The following is a 24032-nucleotide window of genomic DNA, read 5'->3' as shown; positions in this document are numbered from 1 at the left end:
AATTCTGCACAAACATGGTAGTCAGAGCTGCAGCGTCCCTTTCTATGACACACGCTGAGCCAGCAATCGATCATGCAGCGCCAGCGGGCCTCAGCAAACCTCTTATCTCCTTTATGACTTCCACTCTGCTGCCTTTATTTGTGTACTTTGACTTTCGCTGTAAAGCTCCGTCTGACCCCAGGTAGCTCTGCCCAGGGTCAAAGGTCAGATTTGAAATTTACGTTAACACATAAATATCCGTCAAACCTGCAGGAAAAGTTTGACCTGCAAATTAAAGTAAACTACCTGTGTGTAACCTCCTGCTACTCCTGTGATTTATACACCACAAACGCATGTTTTGACACACCCGGGCTCCGTGGTGGAACACGTCTTTGAGGTGCACAACCAGAGCACGTATCATGTAACTGTGTTTGAATCCGGGCCAGGACCTTTGGAGCTTATGATCGGCCCCTCGCTCCCCAGCACTTCCTGTCGGTCGCCACAATAAAAACTGCCCAGCGGAGGCAAAACAATAATCCTACCAGATTTCTTACAGGCTGGAATGAATTTACTGCTGCTCCTTTAACACTGAGGCCATTTATGGGAAGTGGAGGTCAGCTGACAGGCAAAGTCAAATGGAAGCAATTTATGGTGAAATATTGGTAAAAAACCAAGCCTCGAAGATATGAACAAACACACAAACACAAACGTCCTGGCATATCTTTAGACCTCTTACACTTTCGTCAGATGCCATATCCGACCGACCGAGCTTGTCTAATTTTGGCTGCAACTATAAACTGTGTGTTCATTTCATGTCATCTGAAATGGTCATACGATGCATGAAGCTATAAACAGCTCCAGGCTAGCAACCAGATCCATTTCTGAGACGTCTTCGTGACACTACTAAACACTGAGTGCACTGTCAAGCCACATTCTCCAAGAAGACCATTTTAATTCCAGAGTGGTGTTCATGTTTGCACCTGTTTGACAACAGGCACGTGAAAATGTTAATCTGCTATCCACAACAAACACAACATGTTTGCAACGTAGCAAAGAAACCCAGTGTTCTTCACTTCAGCAAGACCTTAAATTCACTTCTGCACACCAAAAAGCTTCTTCAGTAAGTGTGATTATGGTCCAATAAACTTGTGCAGATCACAATCTGAAATTAATAAAATGGACAATAATCCCCGCTACATTCGAGGGTATGCTTTATAAAAACTACTCAGGAAATCTGATGCTACGTTCCCTAATGGGTATTTCAGCGTGAAAATCGTGTTTGTTTTATCCCAGAAAATCATATTAGTTCTATCTTTATTGCACTTCCCATAAGGGAGGAGACATCCAGGCTCATCCCGAGCAGATAAAACCAGGGCTGGCCTTTAGAAAATGGGATTACTTCTCACGCTGATGCAATTAAATCGCAGCAGTAATTCACACACATTCACTCAATAAAGAGACTTAATTGAATGCGTCTCCTGTAAAGACTCCATTGCGCTGTTTGCATAGAGGACAATTAACCCCCCAATAAATAGGGACTTGTCAAAAATAACTGCATTGTGTTGCTAATTCAGGTGGGATCGAGCTCAGCGCGGCTGAAGGTGAAGTCATTTCTGCCGGTAGAGAATTCACAACAGGCTTATTCCTTCTGCTAACACGTTCAGTTTGAGTGGCTTTTAATTGAGCTCATATTTTATTTCCTTTCGCCACAAAACTATTTCTGAATACAATGAAAAGCAAACAGATTAACAAAGAGCAGACCGTTTGTTTGAGCGGGTGTGTGTATTAACGCGACTGGTGCTGAGCTATGCTAATGTGACGAGATGTTTGCACAGACGCAACTGACATGTCAGACGACAACCATCATGCTAGCCGGAGAAGAGTCCCATTCAGGGCTGGGAGAGGAACCACGAGCTTCCCAATGGTGTCATGGAGTAAACATGCGTGGAGTGATGTGGAGTATTGAGCTGTGATTTTCACGCTGAGAGTCACACGACTCATATGTGCTTCTATAAGCTCAGACATCTTAAAGAGAACATTGGTGGCGCAGAAGTTAAAAGTTCTGTCAGGTGAAAAGTCTTTTGTTAAATAGGGTAGAATTGTATCAACTTCTCCCTTGAATCAATTCAGAGAACGTGGATATGGATTATTGGGAAGAGCAAGTGGAAATGCACCTTCCAAGTCATAGGTGGGTTTTGATTCACGCGGTGGAGAGGGGCAGTCTTTGCACGCTCTCTGGAGGGATGGAGAGTGTTCAGTGGGGGGTGGAGGGCCGCGACAGAAGCGCACCCCCCCTTCTCGTCCACTCCGCGCCCCCCTTCTCCTCCTCTCTCTCCTCCCTCCTCCTCCAGCACTGGCACCATTGTTGTTGTGACTGCGAGTGCTGAAGCAGCTCTGATTCGCGAAGGACGCGCTCACTTGCTCGTCCGCCTTTGCCGTAGAAGGGAATAGAACCGCGAACGTTTGTAGGCAGCAACGCGGCGCATGGGTTGCCGGGTGGAAGCGAGCGCAGAAGTTCGGAGAGACGCAGCTGCGTAAAAACGCACCGGGAGACACGCTTCTGTCGCGCGCCGGTCACTCACGGACCTCTCACTTGAGCATTCGGCGCATTTTGACGCACACAGCCACTTTTTAAGTTTGTTTTTGCCGTGTTGAGCGGCAGAAGTGGACATTGTCCCCCCCGGAACTGAGCTCCAGAAGCCCGTCAGCTGTCGCCAGCGCTCCCGCTTGTTTGATGGATTTATAAACTCACATTTGCGGTTTGGTTTCCCCTTATATCGAGCTTCTTTTGGGACTTGAAAGCGATACACTGTTGGACTAAACCACCAAATGAGGATACTCAGTCGCGTCGAGCGGGACGAGGAGTGATTCCCCCCGTGGAGCAAGCGGCGTCCTGCGTGGGGACTGTCCCGCTGGAGAAGGTGGGTGAATACAACTTTAGACAGCTGCTGCTTGTTCAACTGCTGCTCCATTCATTCTCAAAACAATCATAAACTTCAAGACTGTTTCTCCAAACCTTGACCCACCGTTTTTTCGGCCTTTGCCAAGACGATTCATCCAAACTGCAGAACTAAAACCCAGAATAAAACAAAAACTGCGAGTGAATCAAGAGGCTTGCTTTCATGCAGAATTGTATGACGTAAATTCTCAAGCTGAAACCGGGCACTGCATTTCTTCCTCTTCAACCTCCAGCTGTGAATTGATATCTTCTCATGTGGCTAATCTATTTACAACCTGACAAATATCTCTTATCAGATGTTGTGTTTTGAATTAACCCAGACATAAACACACACATCTTTTTAGACATTGAACCCACTACCGACCGACACTGCTGTGTCTTTATGGAGTTTGAACCTTGTCAAACATCTTCGACATAGATCTCAGAACAACTGCACTCCACATGAGAGCACAGGATTATAAGTGTTCTCCACGACAAACCTCAGTTTTGTCTTAAATATCAGAGGATAAAATCTATTGCTACTTCTTCATTCATCCGTGAGCTGAACTGTAATCCAGAAAGGCAGCAGATGAGTGCTTCATTTAGGTGATGTAATACAGACGAGCGCAGAATTGAGGAGAAGCGTTTGAAAAGTAGCAGCAGCAGCAGACGCACAGTGTGCCAGCGGAATTAGCAGCAGCAGGAGAAAAATGTTCCAGTGCTTAATTGAGAAATAATATGTTTCATTCACTAACCTGGTGTGTGTGTGTGTGTGCGCGTGCATGCGTGCACTCCAGGGTCTGGCGCCGGTACGGCGTTGGCATAACTGCATCCCCATCTCAATCAGTGTATTACCACTTCATTACCCTGCTGTTTAAAACTCCACTGACAGAATTGGGAGCAGATAAATATCTGTCAGTTTGGGCACAATTTAAGGTTGCTTTCTGACAGCTGTGTGCTCCATCAGTGGTTGTTTACCACGTGAGAAAAATGACTCACAGGCTGCTTTGTAAACCTCTATGAACCAAGTTCTTCCACTGAACTTATTCACAACAGCACCTCATGTTTCCAACCTTCACTGTTGAACCTCAAGCCTTATCAGCTGCTGGCTGAATTGGTTCTGCGCTCGCTGCAGATTCTGTGGCTTCCTGGCAAGTTTCAAGTGTTTTCCTCGAAAGGGCCCATTATCCCGGGGCCAGACTGAGCGCCATCCATTGACAAACAACAGGCGGTAACAGTCCTGCTCCTTATTCATGAGGCCAGAGAGTCTGGACAATGTAAGGTGGACGAGCGGGACAGTTAGCAAGACATCTGGTTAAGAATACTGTCTCCACATCTCTCACCCTGACAACAATAGCTTTCATGGTCTGCTCGAAATGATTATATCTTTGTAGAAAAGTGGCCAACAGTCTTCCTTGTTTTCACCAGGATCCGAGTTTGTGGCTTTTTGGAGGTTTCCAATGCCAGGGTCGGGAGTGTGAGGCCGTCTCCGGGCTTCAAGAGAACATTCTGACCTCCACAGCTCATCACATCTAAGATGGCCAGCGTGTGCTTGCTCTGCGTTCTCCTGCTGGGCTTAAGAGTTTCAGCCAGAGCCGTCGACGACGGAAGAACTCGAGGTAAGACTTGGTGGCGCCGCTCTCTTTCCAGTCACTGCCTCCTTCATGATCTATTTGTCCACTAGCAACCTAGGCTGCAAATAAACTAAACTATATTCAAACTACCAGAATCCACAATCAACTGTTAAAGCTGACTTTTAGGTTCTTACTTAGAGGCCGGAATCATTGCTTTGATAAAGAGCCAAGGTTCATTCTTGATCGACTCTTTTAATAGTGTCATTACAAGTCTAAATATATCTGCAGGTTATTATAAAAACAAAGAGACAGATTAGTCCGCTTTCCCTTCTTAGAAAGTTTCTTGGCAGCAGCCTCAGCAGAGGCGGTCGGCCAACCGTGAGGCAGGAGTCACCCCAGAGGAAGTCAGTGTGACAGGGAAGATGACAGAGAGCACGCCGTCGGAAGGAAAGAAAAAAAACGATGAGTGTTTTTCTGCTGTAAACTGCGCTACCTGATCCGTCCGAGGCCCCGGGGCTCGGAAGTGTAAAGCTGCGTGGTTGCGTGACATCTGAGAAGGGAGCAGGCGAGGGTCCTTTCATTGAAGCCTCACAAACAGCTACTGTATATTAAATCCCCATTAGAATATTTGCCTCCAACTTTTCAAGAGCTGCAAGGTGAGACTCTTCTCCGGGCCGATGAAAGGAATTTATTCTATAGGAAATGTGCAGACTGATGAAAGACAATGCAGACTGATGCTCGCAGGCATCAAGCACAGAAGCTTTTCTTTCCCTGTGGCCCCCACTCGGCTGCGAGGGGGCCAAGTGAGGCCAGCCAGGGCTTGCTCCTCAGACAGCAGTCTGCAGCGAAAACCCACTCAGGTTTATTTACAAGACCCACGAGTTAAGAGGTAAATCTGATAAGACAAGGATCTTCGGGTCATAAAACATGCATCTATGCAGACATTCTAGTGACCCCGAATGGCTCTCAGAAATCTCACATCATTTGAGTTATTAAAAAAAAAACCCATCAGGCTTGTATGCATCATCATTTCTTAACATTTGCGGAGGTCTAATAATGAGATACCAGTGGGTGTTTTTGTTGTTGTGTAGCTGTGCTCTAGGCGTAGTCTTTTGAATTGTTGTTATATCAGTCTGAAAAACTTCTTTTTGTACGACACCTCGGCTCAGAACTCTTGCTTTGGGTTGAGGTAATCTCTGTAAACAATTCTTTATCCAGGGCTGTTTTTCACTCGTGTTGCTACTTGAACAGCTCCAAGTCAAAATAAATCACTGCAAATTATAATTATACTTTGTATAGGACGGCGCTCACCGCCTACAGACCGACTTCAGGATCAAATGTTTGTGCTATTTCTAGAAAGAGAAAAACTTCACGGAACTTTTTTCTTTCTGTTTTTGCTTCACACATAGATAGGGAAAATTATTCCACTTCAAGTGATGGAGGTCTCTTGGGTTTCACCTGTAAACCACTCCCCCCAAATCAAAATGAACAAACGCAGACATTATAAAACTCACATACATTTCACACTACTGTTTATCAAATCAAGGCCACTGACTGATTTCCAAAACGGGGCCCCACCGGCGGCCCACCCGGTCGGCCGCTTGGCTCGGACCAGCTGATCGGTTTGTTTGTGTTTTACTTGGTTTTGTTTGCCCCCTCGCCTCTGGGTGACAATTCACACTCTACCGCAAGTTCAGCTGTAGGGCACCAGCTCTGCAAGTTCATTAGCATGGCCGTAATCTTGTGTGTGTGTGTGCTTTATCTCGGTTTTATAGCGGACCATTGGCAGAGCTGGGCCCGAGATTGCCCCATTAGAGGCTGTTTGCTGGTGTTCCAATGTTGCATAAAGACCCAAGTGGGAAAAACACTGACTTGCTGCTATCGTGCGGATTTTGGTTGAATAAAAAGACTGCAATGAATCAGGACGTCAGTGGCAAACCACCTACATAAGAGGACGCTATTGCACCGAACCAATGGCTACAACTGCCTTTATTAAAAGGTTTCCATCATTAATACTATTGATTTAATCGTCACATAAGTGAGGCAGAACCGACAGCTTCTCTTCTTCAAACCCTAATTAAAAAGACTGAAAGATAAAGTTCAAATGAAACATTAACACACAGTCCCCCAATGCAAATGCTAACAGGAAGCTGGCTTGTTGTTGCAAACAAAGCAGCGACATTTACTTAATCTTAGTTGTAAACAGTGCATGAGTAGTGGACAGGTCACCTGGCTAAACAAAATACCCAGCTGTTAAACCATTGTACGGCCATTTTGGGGACTTTCAAAAGCCGTAGACCATAGTAGTCACCCAACAATAACATTCACTGCAGCAACAAAGGTCTTTGTCAAAGCAAGTGAGTTCTCAGAACATCAAAACGGAATTGTGTTATAATAATCTCCACAAACACAAGCGTGCAGAAAGCATTACCTCTTTATCACGAGTGGCAATTACCACGCCAAGAAACAGATGACCTTTTCTAGAAACATTAGCAGGAAGCAATCAAACCGAAAATTGCTTCAGAAGATTGCCTGTTCTGAGTGACTGAGCAGTAAGTGGGGTCCTTCACCGGGGTGCACATGTGGCTGCTAAAATGGCACTGCCATGTTAGCTGAGTCTGACAGTGTTTATCTAGGACTGTTTTGCTCATGTTTTTTTTTCTTTTTTGTCCTCTAGATCACCGGGTTCCAAGGCCTCTGATCCTTCCGGGTTACCCAGAAAACACCACAGCACTTGTGGGGGGTCAGGCAAAACTGGTGTGTAAAGTCCACCGGCCCATTTCTACAAAGGTACAATGGCTAAAAACTGACCTCAGCGGAATGGACAGAACTCAGGAAGGACAGCCACGACTCAGAACACTGACGGTAAAATCGAAATTTCTAATCCCAACATCGTGAGTCATCTATGGTTGGCTTCATTTCATTAAGACATTTTCCTTTTGTGCAGCCTCTGCAGAGCAACGCTTCCAAGGTTAACACCTTGCATCTATCCAATGTCACCATGGAAGATGGTGGCGAGTACATCTGCCTGGCAGAAAGCCACCATGGAGGGAAGAGGGTCCAGGCCATGCAGTCGGCTTGGCTTGTCGTCCTTCCTGGGACGATCCTTTCCAAAACTGCAGATGGGGCTGTTGCAGAAACTCCTTCAGGTAGGGGGGTCTAAAAATGCTACCAAAATAGGCTTTGTTAAAGTCTAGGCCTGAATCCAAAGCCACCTGTGTAAACTCCCTGAGAGTCCTCCTCGCCTGGTTGGTACCAGCGTCTCTCCTCACTTCACACACTTGGATGACCAGTGAACCTTTACAACCCCTCACATTTGTGGCCTCGGTCCACTGTCACGCTGCAACACGTTCATTAGATTCAGTATCTCCTCCCTCTGGTTTCTTTTTCTCTGGATTGATGGCGGCCTTTTTATTCAGAATAATCCACAGAGGAGCAAATAAATAAGTGGGTAAAGGAGATGCGGTGATGAGGGTTGGGTTCAGTCAGGCCTTCTCATCTTCACTGCGCTCTTATGTGATGAGTTACCATAGTAAAGTATAGAGTAACATGCAACCTGCCGATAAGACACCAAGACAAACCTGGACCATGTGTCGTTTCAACAGATGTGCTTGAAGATCTAAACGAGGACACCACAGAGCACCTTCTGCTGGAGCCTGGGAACATTTTGAAACTGCGGTGTGACATGACCACTCGGCCTGGCATGGCAGTCAACTGGTACAAAGAGGGAATCAGGATTACGCCGACGCCCCGTGTCCAGATCCGTGGCACCATCATGGAGATAACCGATGTCACATACGAGGATTCGGGAGTTTACGTCTGTGTTCTCAGAGGTGCCAAGGAGCCAGTCAGAAACTTCACGATAACTGTGGCCGGTGAGGATTTAGACAAGCTGAAGAGAAAATGTAAAGTGTAGTGTAATTCATAATTCTTACTCTTCTACAGATGCACTGGGGTCAGGGGATGATGATGAAGACAACGACCTGGAAGACTCGTCAACTGAGGCAGAAAACGACCAAGTTTACTTCTCCAGAGGTCCCTACTGGACTCACACCCAGCGGATGGATAAGAAGCTGTACGCAGTTCCAGCAGGCAACACAGTCAAGTTCCGCTGCCCAGCGATGGGCAGCCCAATGCCAAGCATCCGCTGGCTCAAAAATGGACGTGAGTTCAGAGGTGAACATCGTATTGGAGGTATTAAGGTAAGAACGGAGACAAACATTTTCATGCAAAAGCTTCATTCCGAAAAATGAAGAGTTGTGCGGTTAACTGTTGTATCTGTTTATTCCTGCGCAGCTGAGACATCAGCATTGGAGCCTGGTGATGGAGAGTGTTGTGCCCTCAGACCGAGGAAATTACACCTGCATTGTTGAAAACAAATATGGCTCCATCGCTCACAGCTACGTCCTTGATGTCTTGGGTAAGACCATCCCATCTCTCATCCCATCATGACCAGTGTACTTTTGGGACTTATTATCAAGCATGACGTTAGCAAACTCAATCATGAGTCAATTTCCAAATGCGCTGAGTCAAAAAGATTGGACTGGCAGTATTAATTGCAGCTACGGGAACAGTCATTAGCAGGCACTTGAAAAAGCGTCACGCTTTCAAATGAGGGAGGGATAATAAGGGGTGAGCAGAAGGTGACAGGGGCGCCTGGCGTCGGCCATGGCAGGCAGGAAGTGGACGCTCAGGCATCCAAGCCGGTTTTCTACCTGACCAGAGACAGGAGATTGCGGAGGGCCGCGGGTTGTTTGTTCATTTGTTCGCTGTCTGTCCACAGCGGGGTCAGTTTCCGTCCCCATCGACAGGGGGAGAGAACTAACGAGACAAATAACGAGATCAGAGAGCGAGAGCAACCTCAGATCAAAGAGAGCCTGGCAACCAGCTGACAACGAGCCACGCTAATGAAAGTGATTTCAGTCGGAGAATGTCATTTCTTGCTCTTTTGCCAACAAAAAAACAAATCAGTAAAATTGACAGCTATTTCAGGAAGTTTGTTTACAAAGCAGAAATGTTTGCAGACTGTCCAAAGGTCAAGTATTCTGCTGGCTTTAGCCAACACAAACTGGGACTGCCGACATGGAATTCTGGTCACACAACCACTTTAGGAAATCCGCATTCAACCAATTGAAAATCCACCGTCAACGATGGCTAGCTTTACTAATCTCACTCTGCACCTCTTCCCAAAACAGAACGCTCTCCTCACCGGCCTATCCTGCAGGCCGGACTGCCAGCCAACACTACAGCAGTTGTAGGCACCGACGTCCAATTCCACTGTAAGGTCTATAGTGATGCTCAGCCCCATATTCAATGGCTCAAACACATCGAGAGGAATGGGAGCCGCTACGGCCCTGACGGTACACCCTACGTACAAGTTCTCAAGGTTGGTTTCTTACAACGCTTCGATGTATTCTTGGACTCTAAGCCCTAAATCTGCATCAGGAAAACACCAACAGCTTCTTCTGCTTCTGTTTTGTAGACCGGCAGTCTGAACATGTCAGAAGTTGAGGTGCTCTACCTTTCGAAAGTGACCAAGGAAGATGCCGGAGAGTACACTTGTCTCGCTGGAAATTCCATTGGCTTTGCTCATCAATCTGCTTGGCTCACTGTCATTTCAGGTAAATAAAAGCATCAATAAGTTCAACAAATTTGCTCGCAATCACAAGCAGAGGCATAAAATAGCCTGTCCGCTTTTGCTCCCTCAGAGGAAGAAGCAGCTGACACGATGGACACGATGGAAACCAAGTACACAGATATTATAATCTACGCTTGTGGTTTCCTGGCCTTGATCATGGCCATCATCATAGTGGTGCTATGCAGAATGCAAGTCCACCCCAGGAGAGAGCCTTTTGATGCCCTTCCTGTACAAAAGCTCTCCAAGTTCCCTCTTCGCAGACAGGTACGCGGCACAAACGTTTGGGGTCATTCTGTCATTTTAGACAGCGGGTTGATGGATTCTCCTCTTGTTCTTCTTTCAGTACTCTGTGGATTCCAACTCATCTGGAAAGTCCAGCGCGTCTCTAATGAGAGTGGCTCGCCTTTCTTCGAGTTGCTCTCCAATGCTGGCGGGTGTAATGGAGTTTGAGTTGCCCTACGACCCAGACTGGGAGTTTCCACGAGAGAAGTAAGTCACAGATTAATCAGAATTTGGATCAAATTAAACAGCCATTCGTTGAGACACCATGTGTGTTTTCAAGCAGCACAAATTCAGTTTCTGACTTCCAGCCAGTAATTACCCACAATATATTTTTGACTTTGCTTGATGTAGATGTTGAGGAACACGATCGGCCAATTGTGGTTCTGCTCTGTTTCATTTGGATCTACTCAAGCTATATTTCCTTTCATTTTGTTTCCAGTTTAACTTTAGGGAAACCTCTGGGAGAAGGCTGCTTTGGTCAAGTGGTTAGAGCTGATGCGTACGGTCTCAACAAGGACGCCCAGGATCAGGCCAACACTGTGGCAGTCAAGATGCTGAAAGGTAAGGTCACATAAGAGAACGGCACAAAACAGCTGCCGGTGTTTCTAAACACTCCAATATGCTTCTAGACGATGCCACAGACAAAGACCTCGCAGACCTCATCTCGGAGATGGAGCTGATGAAGGTGATGGACAAACATAAGAACATAATCAACCTTCTAGGAGTCTGCACTCAAGACGGTGAGTGGCTGACGTTTTGACGACAATTTTGTTCAGCATATCCTCTGTGGCCCAAAGAATGTCCTGACTTATCTTTCCTGGAATCTTTCTCAAACCAAGTCACACGCCTAAATTAGTACTTCAGCCGAGGGCCACAACACCATTAGAAATGACACTCCTTTTCATTTGCGATCCCCAGGCCCCCTGTACGTTCTGGTGGAATACGCTTCTAAAGGGAGTCTCCGCGAGTACCTACGAGCACGGCGTCCTCCAGGCATGGACTACACCTTTGATGTGACCAAGGTCCCAGAGGAGCAGCTCACCTTCAAAGACTTGCTGTCCTGTGCCTATCAGGTGGCCAGAGGGATGGAGTACCTCGCGTCCAAAAGGGTACGTTTGGGCTAATTTGAAGTGAAACGTTTGCCCTAATCATCATTAGGTTAAGGTTTCCCACATGCCACGCCCACGAGAAGTCTGTGAACTAGAAATGACAGCCCATGAAGGATTTCAGGGTTTTTCTTTTTTAATCCTGATGCTAACAGGTCTTGTTGACAGCGATAAGCTTCATTGAATTTCGACCATCAACTTCTGTTCTGGTGGCTCTAACTAACCCATCTTCCTAAACATTTTCTTGCCTTTCACTTCATGTTCTTACACATCACCAGGTTCCTCTGTCACCCAGACAGGGCTGTAGCTTTACCCCTGTTGACTTTTTCCATCCATCTGTCGGTCCCTCCATCTCAGCCTTTGTCCTTTTTAGCGCTGCCATAAATCTGTTAGCAAACAGACAGCCCAGCCGTCGCCTGGGTGTAGGCATCGGATTTCTGGCTCTACGGCCTCCTAAGAATGCAGGAGTCTGAACCTACCCCTCCATTACGGGGAGACCCACAAACCGAGACTGGTTCATTTTGCACATCCCCACAAATCCCACGTCTATTTCGAATGAAAACCAAAATAAACTTAATGACATCCATTCAATGTGGGCTCACACTGCCTCTATTTTCTCCTTCTCTGTGGGTTTTCTTCCCGCAAACTCCTACTTGTCTATAAAAAGATATTTTAATATTGTTGCATTAACTAAAATGAGGCATTCCTTGTTCATTGTATACAGTTTTTTTTAGAAACATCTTGATCAGCTGGTTCTTTTCTTATAGACTACTGACAAGATGGAAGAGTTCTGTATGACACGTTGGTCAGTTGTTCGTTACTTCTCTCTCTTTCGGTCTCTGCAGTGCATTCACAGAGATTTGGCAGCTAGGAATGTTCTAGTGACAGAGGACAACGTGATGAAGATTGCCGACTTCGGTCTTGCCCGAGGAGTACATCAGATCGACTACTACAAGAAAACAACCAACGTGAGTGACGCTAATATTTGAAGCTTATTTCAGTAAAGTTAGTTTATAGTGAAAACATTTGGAAAGATTCGCTCTTTTTTTAACAAGGTTCAAAGTGGAGCATGGGTTTCTACTGACGCAGAACTTCTTAAAGTCCGATGTTTTTCATTGATTGGCAGCAGACTTTATGGGGCATAATTACAAATAAGATGGGGGCGGGGTGTGAGATGGGTTTCAGGGCAGATCTAGAGTAACAGAATATAGTTCATAAAACCTAGCCTCGCAATAAATAAAATACTGAAATCCTTATCTAATGTTCTTCCCTTCTGCAGGGGCGGTTGCCAGTGAAGTGGATGGCACCGGAGGCATTGTTCGACCGGGTCTACACACATCAGAGTGACGTGTAAGTTCAGGCAACTTTTTATAGACACCCCACTTTGGTCCTTCAGAGGCCTCAATCTTATTTCCCATTGGTGCACAGCTGGTCGTTTGGCGTTCTCATGTGGGAAATCTTCACACTTGGTGGCTCGCCATATCCTGGTATTCCTGTTGAGGAACTCTTCAAGCTGCTAAAGGAAGGGCACCGAATGGACAAACCCTCCAACTGCACACATGAACTGTAAGCACAAGCCTTTGAAAAGCCACTCGGAGTATTCAAACGTTGCATCATTGAAACATTTATCCATACTTTCTGTAGCTACATGATGATGCGGGAGTGTTGGCATGCCGTTCCCACACAAAGACCAACATTCAAACAGCTGGTAGAGGAGTTGGACAAAGTTCTGCTGTCTATCTCTGATGAGGTGAGTTGCGTCACCTGAAGGGAACTACACTCCCAACATATTGAAGATTCTAGGAGGGTTTTTATGAAGCAAATCCCCTCTACTATCAGAAACCTGTACTGATATGTACAAGTCTAGCGAATGATTAGCTTTTCAACATCTGTTCTATCAGTTCACCGATGATGTCCGAGTGAAATAGGCGAACATTAGCTCAGTCTTGTTAAACACTTGTCCTGTGGAGGTATAACTTCCCGCTAACTCTGCTCGTTTCCCTTCAGTATTTGGACCTGTCGACACCTTTTGAGCAGTACTCCCCATCGTGTGAAGATACGTCAAGTTCATGCTCCTCAGACAACGACTCCGTTTTCACCCACGATGCCTTGTCTACTGACCCCTGTCTCCTGGGCTACCAGGATGTGCGTTCACGGATAGACATGAAGGCGACGCTCCGGTAGACCCCTGAATTCAGATATGAACTGACACCAGCCAGGAAGGACCGTCCACCGGAGGTTCATCTTGGCGCCTGAAACATTTGAACGGACCTTTGTGGTAATGAGTTAGCCGGGTGGTTACACAAACATTCTCAAAAATGTACATGGAGCACTGAGGCCAGTGGGTCTCATTACGAGAACACAAACTCAGCCACGCCACAGATGCACAGACAGCGGGAAACAGCGGCACTAAACACAGCAGACGGAACTTTACGACTCGAAGGCCTCTTCTTTTCATTTTCCTCCGCAGAGGTGACAGACAATGATCGCACAACTCCAAGCACGAGCGTTGGCGATAAAGACATTTAAATAAAAGATCTATTTTGCTACGATAAGAAACGGACTGTTAAATATAAATCTCTCTATATAAGATTATTTTACTTTTTGGTGTTGCTTATTTAAAATAAAGAAAAGTCTTAAATCTCAGGATGTGATGTGCTAAAAAAAAAGAAGTTTCTGTAGTGCCGGCGAAGTGCCTCAATTTTCAGATTTCCTGTGAATATATTAGAATATTAAAATATTGTAATGTACATATCAACTGCAGCATAAATGACGATTGCCTTTTGATAAATTATTCTGAATATGAAGGTTGTCAACACAGAGTTGAGTTTAATATTTTAAAAGGGTCAGTCTATCAGTTGCCTTATTAATATTCAATGGAGGAATTCTGACATATTAAGTGCATGTACATGAGGTTGTTCCAAACAAATAGGGCAATATTTCACTATCAGAACGTTGAAGAATATTTGGAGAAAATATCGTGTCTGTTGATCCTCAGTTGAATGTTGCTAAAGCTGCTGCAGACCTGACCCTAACTAAATTTCACACTGTAATGTTCCAGTTTCATTTCAAAATACTTTCACTGTTGAAAGTTCATGCCGAGTTTTTTGTAATGAAACACCCTCATTATCACTGTGTATGAAGTTGTTTCCAAATGTGTTACATATTCTGCCGACTGTATTCTCGCCTCGTGGCCTGATTGCCTGAGACAGTGTGTCCAGGGTGGGACTCGTCCTCAAAGGAGGGGTGACTCTGTGGGGAGTGGGTCCAAGCCCACTGTCACCGCAGACACGCAGAGAGGAGCAGGGGGAGGGTGTGGTTAGACACTGAATGTGAAAGCCAGTGTGATTGATTTCAAATAGAGGATAGGGTTGTGTGGGGGGGGGGGACTCCTCCATTGTCTGTGGTAACCCTTCACCCAACCCAATCTGTTGGCGAGGGGTCCTCAGGTCTGCAGCCGGGCCGGACAATGAAGGCTTTTGCAGGCATAATGGGTGTGACTGTGGACCAGAGGGAATTTCGGGGTCGCTGGTGAGGGGATAGCTTGTGCTTGTGTGCAAATGAAGAGACTCTTATTATGTTAATTTCTCCTCTTCTCCAACAAATGCCCCCTATCTTCATCCCCAGTCGCCATCTTTTAAATTACAAATCTTAATTCAGCCACTCTGACCAGCTGCAGACAAGTCCCCAGTGAGACCCCGAATTAGAGGAGACCCAGGAGCTACGCCGGGAAGACGGCCCAACGTAGAAATCCACACGCTTCAGTACACAAATTTACAAGCAGCCCTGTTTTAATGGTTATTTTGGAATGAAGCTCTTACATTCTGTATGTACAAAAATGGATATATTTGCATCATCACATTCCATGTATCTGTACTTTCTGTTCCAGAAACAATCACAGCGTTCCTACACATTTCCTTGAGAGAATTACTTTAGAAATATCTAATTTATTTGTTTATGTTTTGTTTTTATATGAAATAAAGTATAATTTTAAATGATCTATGACTTCTTTTTTTATTTTTAACCTCTGTGGGTATGTCTTTGGATGTGTCAAATAATGCTAACAGACACTTCAGGTGGAGAACAACCATTGCAGATGTGCTGCACTAAAGTTAGTGCTAGAATACCATGGTGTCATTAAAACAAAGATATCATGAGTGTGCTGGCAGGAAGAAAGTCACAGTTGAAGATCACATGACCACCTCAGAGAACAGAGAACTTCAGATGATGACAGAAACACAGTATATCTCAGGCCTGTAGTGGCGGTTGCATTTCGAAGTTTAAAAACCTGAAATCTAGCTAACGAAGGCTCACTCAACTGGACTCCTCAATAATATTGCGACAAGAGCAGTGAGAAACAACCTTGTGAGAGAGATGAAAGACAGACCGCTTCAAGAGGGAGAGACGGCAGGACAGAGGAATGAAGAGCTGGAGGTCAGAGGTCAAGAGGAGGGAGGAGAGGGCAGCAGTGATCCCAGTTAGTCCCATCGTTTGAAGTGTGTGTGTGTGTTATATCAGACTGCGTGCGGACATGATTGTGTGTCACAGAGTGTGTTTTATGTCGTGGCTGCGTGCTGTGTGGTCGCAGCATCGATGTGTGTGTCTGCTCGCTTTATGGGCCATCAATCTTGATCGCTCTGTCATGGAGTCTGTCTCCTTTTGATTTTGCATTCTGCTAAATAGTTGTCAAGCCTCAGTGTTTGCTTTCTGCATGGTCTTGTGAAGGCCAGCCTGAGCACAGCGTCTTCTGGGAGACACTTGAAAACACTGAGCACCAAGTTTGATGTTTGGCTCCAGATTAACTACGCAATTTAACATATTGGTGAGGTCCTTTCAGTCTATTTCATTTACATAGACTTCAGTTGTGTTATGTGTTTATTGTTGCGTTATAGATGGAAGCCTCAAGAGCAACCAAGGCATGTGTAAAGCAGAAAACCTGATACAACAAGACTTTCAATCATTGAACCTCACACACTCAGGGAGCAGCTTCACATGAAAATAAACTGAAATAATGAAATATGTACTTACAAAAATATATTGAATGTAAGTTCATAAAATGATTGCCTTGCTCAAAAAGCCTTTTTTTAAACACAGAAATTGTGACAAGGAGAACAAAAAATACCATGGGGCCTCTTACTTTTCTGGTCCCAACAGATCAAAAACATTTATAATGAAGCCTTTAGAGCGACTCAGGTAAAACATGGGAAACACACGTCCCTCTCCCTCACAGTCCAAGACACACTTCCCCATTCTCCAGGAAAGTATAGAACCACAGGGAAGAAGTCCCGCCAGGAAGTCCGGAGATGCTGTCATCCATCACATGATGTGTTGAGGGTTCATGAACTCTCAGTCCTGATGATGTTAGGAACATTTTGTTGTGAACGAATCAGATGTAATGGCCATTTTTTCAAAACAAAAATGACTCCTAACTGGGTGAACATGGTTCTTTCACATCAGTATATGTTGAATCCCGTCTTTAACTGAAGAGAGGTCTGTACACAACACTCAGGGTCTGGATCTCCAGAGGAAGCTGCGATGGTAAACATGAGCCTTAACACACACACTATTCTCCAGCAGTTTCAGTGCAGAGAAGGTAATGGACAGATCGGGGCCTGACTCACAGATGTGGACCGGCTTGTTGTCGTGTACATGTGCTCTTAAGTGTTTGTGGTGGATTCACTTATTTTAATGAAACCTTCAGCATCCGGCTCTCAGCTGCGTCAAGACCACTAAGATTCCTATTTATGAACCAAACAAGTCGTCAAAAAAGCAAACAGGCCGTCGCTCAATAATGAGCAGAAATGGCTTTCTGAGTTGTGACACAGTTTATCCACTGTGACTGGACTGTGAGATTATATTGGACTAAGCGCCGGCTGAATCACAGACTGAATCGATCGGGGATGTGGACTCCAGGCACCATGGAGAAACTCTTCTGTTTATGAGTGTGTAATGTTTAACTGCCTTTCTACAGCACGCTGAACTCTGGACCACACACACATGTACAAGGACACACAAATCCACACGGACACACACATTAAATATTTTAACGGAAGTATTACGCAACAGCAAACAGACAGAATGACTTTTTTAGGTGACTCAGAATGCAGGGTTCACTAGGAGCCGACAAAACAGCGGGTCTTTCTGACATCAATTATATTTAAGTGCAGTTCAAAATCATTGTACAATTACGATGGCACGTTGAACTGAACAACTCTAGTTCGAAAACAACAACTTAAGCAATGACTTGGACAACTACTACAATGCCAACACTATCTGCATAAGAGCTGTCGCTGTCACAAAAAAACATGGCAAAAGTACACTAGAGTTAGTTAGTACGCCCACTTTCACCTCATGATGACAACAACTGCTCTGCAAGAATTCCAGCTAGTATAACAACCACAGTCTCCAAGACCAGCAGTAGTCCACAACTCCTTCTCTAACAGAACTACTTCCATCCCAACACCCACTACAACAATGAAAATGTGCCACAAACACCGCAGTGCACAGGCCAAATAAAACTACATGCTACAACAACTACACTATCAAAACTACTTCTATCAAACAACTACTGCAACAATTACCACAAAAACCTCTCAACCTTCAAATAATCGAGTCAAGGTTCTATTCAGTGTGTCTATAAATTAATGTGTGTGTGTGTGTGTTGAGGGCTATTGTATGCTGGTCTACTTTATCTGTTGACCTCCGGAAGTATTTGGGATCGTGTCCACACAAACACACACAGTGGGTGATAAGGCCAGGAAGAGTGTGTGGACACAGGATGTTGAGTTAACACTGGGACAACAGGAGAGCAGGTTATCACACGCGCGCTCTCAAAATACAACAGAGGGACATGCAGACTCAGAGAGAGGATCAATTATGAGATAGAGCGAAGTGTGGGTACTGTACCAGAGAAGTCACTGCATGAACCTTCATTTGGATTAGGATCAGGACCGTTGCCTGGTGCACAACAGCACATTCAGAGGTTCTGTTTGCGAACGTAGGAGCATGAACTTGATGTTGTCTGTTATGTGCTGCCACTTCAACACTCATTATGAATGCGTAGGTAGTAAAGTAACTTTTATTCCGCCTACATAATAGTTGGGTTTGAGTCCACACGTGTGTGTACATGAACGGGTGTGTGCTGGTGTGTGTTTATTCATGTGATGGAGACAGATAGACAATTTGACAGGCCGCAACAGGACGGATCAAGTAACACTACGGCGACTCCACAAACCACAGTCCGCCGGAGGTGCAGACACCCCCTGCCTGGCGTCTACAGTTACCCCGGAGCCAAAACTGATGTGAGCGCGAGCATCTACAGGAGGATGTTTTGCAGATATCTGAAACAAACAATAACTTTGGCGCCACAGAGCAAAGAGGAAAACGGTCTAATGCCGTCCTGTTGCTTTGTCCAGGCCCCCAACTAGCATCCTCAGCCACCAAAAGGGGCCACATAACTGGGGCTTCCCCTCCGCCCGTCTCCACTGCAGCCGACTGGCCCTCATTATTTATTGCTCTGTAAGTTCTGCAGACTAATTGATTTGGCTCGGCTTTCAGGCTGAGGGGAGACAGGAAGAGGCACGGAGGTTAATGGTCAGTGTGTGGGTTTGGATCCTAAAACAAAGTGTCGACCAGAAAAGTGAGAATGCAACTACATTTTGAAACAATAATGTAACAGCAAACTTCACAATGTCTCATGAAGGTTGCTCTTAGATAGCAGTCTTTCACAAGTCCAACTAACTTCTACAGCTTCAGTTAACAGTATCAAAAAGATCCATTCATATCCAGTCCATTCTCATGAAACCCTGGACAACGGCATCTATATTGCACCCTGAAGGCATGAGTGTGGTGAAGACGGTGGTTTCAGGTTCGAAATCGAACAAAATTATCCCATTATTCTTACACTCCAGCTAAAGGTCAGCAACACACTGAGGTCATTCTGCACGAGTGCAGTCAATGAGCGTCAACAGTGAGCTTTTAGGGAAGCTCACGAGCCCTCACACCCTCCGACCGGCTCCCGGGGGCCTCAAGAGACACAGGCAGCCAGTGTGTCTAAACCTGGAATACAAACTGCACTGTAAACTCTAGTCTAATTTATGAACTTCATTACTCCGGAGAAGGTTTCACATAAATATGTTCTACTTCCTAAAGGCAAGTGATTTTAGAGAGTTTAGATCTCCAACTTAGATTTTTGTTGTAGTGCGCTGTAATGATGAAACACCACATCTGATATTCATGTAACCCCACTATGACACTGTTTTAACATAAACTCTTCATAATTTGCTCCACTGCGTGCACAGTGACTGCCGCCCAACTGTTCTCTCTGCGGATGCAACGCAGTCAGGTGTCAGAGAACAGGTGACAAGAACATTTTGTAAAACCATCAGAATCTCAGCTGCTGCACAACTTTGTCATGTGAGAGTCAAAGCGAGGGAAAGCGACTGACAAGATGGAATTCGGAGAGGATTCTAGGAGGAAACTGACGGTCGGAACGGCGCAGCCAAAGTCGAGTGAAAGCACCCACTTTGTGGAGTGGTGGTGGTGGAGTTGATTTTGAAATAAAGAAATTATGAATTATTCTCCTGGTCGTGATGACAGCTGAAACTGGTCTAAAACAGTTAAAACACAAATACGTCCAGAGATGTCACATCAAGTGGAGGACATGAAGCGGCAAAGACAGGGGCAGTATTTCTAATGTTTGCACAACAAATATGATGTGCAGTAAAGTTTGATTTTGGTGATCAAAATCTGCCGCAAGGACAAGACAAATGCTCAACAACACTTGAAAGGCACGTAAGCTACAGCATCCAACGGCAACAGATCAAGTCATGGATCGGAACCTTTTACTGCTGAACTCTAACTCGGTTAAGAAATCAACCCAGTAACCTTTCGACCTCCTGCCAGAACAATGATTATTTGAAATGAGCTACAACAGTGAGCGATGATGATCCCTCTCAAAGACAAACAGACAGCAGATGTCACACACTCAGGGGGTCCGTCTCCTCCAGCCCATGCCACATGACTTATTCCTTCAAAGTCTGTCGTCTCTCTTCTGAAAGCTACAGCTTGTTATCACCAGTTAGAGATGACAACAAAACACCGCCAGGCTGTTTCTGTATCTTCTATGTTCATCCGTCACAGTTTCATCCAGCAAAATAAGCGACATGGATTTCCTGAAGACGATAACCACATGAACGCAACCTTCTGGTCTATACCATGAACTGTTTGTTGTTTAATGACAGCTGTGGAAGAAATGTGTCTTCATGTGATGTTTATGTCTGCAGTGTTCAATATATAGTTGTCATATTCTTTGTGCTCTGGCAGACTCAGTAAACAGCTTATCACAGGTCACACTAAAAACCACTTTGAACAGCCTTTCATCAGCTGTGTTTGTTTGCACAGATCATGTTGTGTGTAAAATGGCTTCACAAATCTCACTCATACTCATCATTCCTACACATAACCTCTGTAATATTCACACTTTTGCTGCTAAATATCTGTGACCTGTGGCGTGGACGTGGACAATTTATAATATTCTACAAATGTACCTGGGTTTTGAGTCAACAAGTGGCTGTTAGACCTGTTGATCACCAGAGGGAGGCCCTCATCTTTAGAGGCAGGACAGGGACACACCTGCACTGCAACGTTTAACACGTCACGTGACTCACCTGTCCGTCCTGTCAGTGGCACATCAAAGTGCAGGATCAAATGTGGATCCTGGCTGAAGCTTGAATTGCAGTCTATTTTCAGTGTTGTTCAGTCTGTTGGATGTTATCACAGCACATGGGTTACATGACTCAAAATGAGAAATGAGAGATGAGAATATTGAAGACGCTTGGACTCAATAACTCAATAAAAGAGACGGTACATGTAAATAAAAGCGACAGCCTTAGTTTAACAGACGAATAATGCGCACTAATAAACAACGTCTTCATTGAGCAGCGCGTTTGACTAGCTTGGCGCTAGCTAATACTTAGCCCACTCAGCTTCGAACACGTTGGAAACATTAATATTGAATAATAAATAACACCTGTGAAACAACAAACACTTTACCTCTTTCATGTGAGTTACTAAATCACGAGGTGCCAAACTTTCGAGGTCAAACGAATAAAAAAAAAAATCGTTACTTTTCACCGGAAATCATCGCGGCACTTTGCAATCCTTTCAGAATAAGATAACAGTACTATAACGGCATTAAATCTCAATTAACACGATTTGGTGTTCATGACAGGAAGTCAATGACCAAATAAGAGACTTCAGAGTTTGTTTCAAAACAAACTAAAGAAATAAATCAATAAATAAAAATAAAATCATGGTTAAAATGTATGCAGTCAGTTCTAAGAGATTGACAATACGATATTATAGGACAATTGCATCTCCTCTTCTTGGTCATTCATGGCCAAATGAATGATCAGTTTTGTTGCTTTTGTTTCCGCCTTGAAACCCTGTTTTAATAGTAACACCATCTATATTGGTTCTGTCGATCATAACTGATGTGTGTGGCTATTTCTGGAGCAAACCCCTGAAATGCTTCCTGGCCCGCCTTACTCCTAAATAATGAGTGCATCAGCCGTGGTTGTGGGAGTGAATCACTTGTGTGAAGCACATAAAAAGTGGGGTTTTCGCCACACGCGAGGTGGATCTGCTGAGCCACAGAGACGCCCTGACTCGGTGGTTTGTAGGAAATTTATGTCTGTTAGTGCTTCGACAACCACATCACACGCTCATCCACACATGGCGAGGGGTTCAGGAGCCGCAGCCATGTGTGCGCTGCAGTAATTGGTGCTGGGTTGTTGTTGCCCCAGCGTCACCCGGTGGGTGTGGGCTCATGCCTGTCGCGTGTGTGGAGCTGTGTGTGTCCCATGACACTGGCTGCTGACACTCTGCTCTGAGAACAGAGACAGAACCAGAGATTAAAACATGTTCGGGAGCTAAGTTTGCGTCCAGTGCTATGCTTTTATGAAGATGGATTATCAATGGACTCATTGAAACGTTGCGGGTTTTTTCTCGTCCTTTAGTTGAAGCAGGGGTGTCAAACTAAGCGTAATGGGCCAGTTAGTCACGGTCGGAATCGTGGGTCCAACAGAACATATGTGTATCGAACAGTGTAAAACTCAATGCAGTTTCTTTGCGTTGTTTTTTGGAGGCTAATTTTAGCGGAGAGCACCGATCTGGCCTCAAAACACAAGGGTCACCAAGGACCCAGGAGGCAGAGTCAGGTCACGCACACCTCAGGTCCAAGACTGACCTATAGGACACGCACACCTCAGGTCCAAGACTGACCTATATACCCAGGACCAGGACCCAGAAGCCCACAACCTAACTTCTACGCCACAGAGCAGGGAAGTCCTGATGATCCAGAGGATAAGACCCAGGGAGCCAAGGCCAGAACCCAACTACCTGGTCCGGAGAGAAGCAGCGATCGTATTTAGAGCTGCTGTGGGCCGCATAAAGTGACTTGGTCGGCCAGATTTGGACCCCGAGCCCTAAGTTTGATAAACCAGTTTAAAATTTAAACTTGATTTAAAGCAAATGGACTTTATATATTAAAAATCCATGACCTCATTGTTGGTCAATTCTCCTGGCTTTTTCAATGGCTTTGATTTGCGTCATGTATGGAAGATCAACGCATGTGAAGGAAAACCATGCGAGTTTCTGACTGAGTGTAGAGGAATAGACTGCATTCCTGTGGAGAAAAATGAATGTTTGAGTGAAAAATTAGCGGCAAATGAGACAAGAAAAACAAAACACTGAAGCGATGGACACCGGGCCAAACGTTGAGGGAAATGAATTCACCAGTGTTGGTGCAATGAAGCATATCTTCATGCACCAGCTAATAGTCATGCAACCACAAGCCGTCCACACAGGAGGCTGAGGAGGTTGTGGGGGACAGATATGTCGGCTCCAGGAAATCCAAAACCACTTCACTGCTTCTCCTCTTGCTGAATTGTTTGTCGATTCCATCACGCAAACCTATTTCCTGGGTAAACATGGTATGTGATTGTGGGCTGCAAACTTAAATCCACTGCTGAACTCTCTAAACTCAAGATATTGGACTGGAGGACTTGGACATTCAGGCACAATTAAATATTTTATATGACCATAGTTTAGTGTGTCAGACTCAAATCCAGCGCTTAATCATTCTATGCGGCCTGCAAGATCTTTAAAAGCAAATGGCTGTCACACAGTGTTTTGGTGAGGTCTGGTCTTCCTGTGTGCACCTTGTCTGACTTGTCGCCGGCCGCCTCCAGCCTCTTCATTGGTTGCACCTTGTGTCTTGCTATGGCTCCCAGTGTTGGTGCCTTTTAAACTGTCATCACATCTGTGCTGCACGTTTGGTCAAGGCCCCTTCAAGTTTAGTGAAGACTTCATGTCAAGTCAAGAAACAGTCTGCTTGACTCCCGTCTCATCTAGTCACGGCCAAGCTAAGTCGTTGTCTCGTCACAGCTTGTCTAGTCGTTGTCAAGTCAAGTCTCCACGTCAAGTCAAGAAACAAAAGTGCCTCGTCTTCTTGT

At 45.2% G+C, this 24032-nt stretch overlaps 2 protein-coding genes across 2 annotated transcripts in view; one reads left to right on the top strand and one right to left on the bottom strand.

The window, feature by feature from the left end:
* nsd1b (nuclear receptor binding SET domain protein 1b) overlaps positions 1–21620 on the bottom strand; it is an 81458-nt gene extending 59838 nt beyond the window's left edge. The window contains exons 1-2 of the mRNA XM_053848127.1: positions 21571–21620; positions 21186–21278 (exon numbers count right to left, since the gene is read on the bottom strand). The gene's annotated coding sequence lies outside the window, so the exon portion shown is untranslated. The remainder of the gene's footprint in view (positions 1–21185; positions 21279–21570) is intronic.
* On the top strand, positions 2356–15474 carry fgfr4 (fibroblast growth factor receptor 4). Its single transcript, XM_053848130.1, has 19 exons — positions 2356–2900; positions 4346–4536; positions 7169–7356; positions 7439–7640; positions 8097–8366; positions 8437–8693; positions 8788–8911; positions 9687–9877; positions 9974–10112; positions 10200–10393; positions 10473–10618; positions 10851–10972; positions 11041–11151; positions 11330–11520; positions 12363–12485; positions 12797–12867; positions 12946–13083; positions 13162–13267; positions 13525–15474. Exons 2-19 carry the CDS (start codon positions 4455–4457, stop codon positions 13699–13701), a joined length of 2832 nt encoding a protein of 943 aa, XP_053704105.1. The 5' UTR covers positions 2356–2900; positions 4346–4454; the 3' UTR covers positions 13702–15474.
* Positions 21621–24032: the final 2412 nt, after the last annotated feature.

This window comes from Synchiropus splendidus, chromosome 17 (assembly GCF_027744825.2).
Source record: "Synchiropus splendidus isolate RoL2022-P1 chromosome 17, RoL_Sspl_1.0, whole genome shotgun sequence".
Taxonomy (NCBI): domain Eukaryota; kingdom Metazoa; phylum Chordata; class Actinopteri; order Syngnathiformes; family Callionymidae; genus Synchiropus; species Synchiropus splendidus.
The sequence above is the reverse complement of the archived record's forward strand: the minus strand, read 5'-3'. Positions and strand labels throughout refer to the sequence as shown.

What these genes read in the sequence shown, in the direction of transcription:
- fgfr4 (XM_053848130.1), top strand. Translation starts at nt 4,455, where the DNA reads ATGGCCAGCGTGTGCTTGCTCTGCGTTCTCCTGCTGGGCTTAAGAGTT. An exon ending in CTACGTCCTTGATGTCTTGG is followed by an intron (nt 8,912 to 9,686) that starts GTAAGACCATCC and finishes TTCCCAAAACAG; the next exon opens with AACGCTCTCCTCACCGGCCT. An exon ending in GGCAGTCAAGATGCTGAAAG is followed by an intron (nt 10,973 to 11,040) that starts GTAAGGTCACAT and finishes ATATGCTTCTAG; the next exon opens with ACGATGCCACAGACAAAGAC.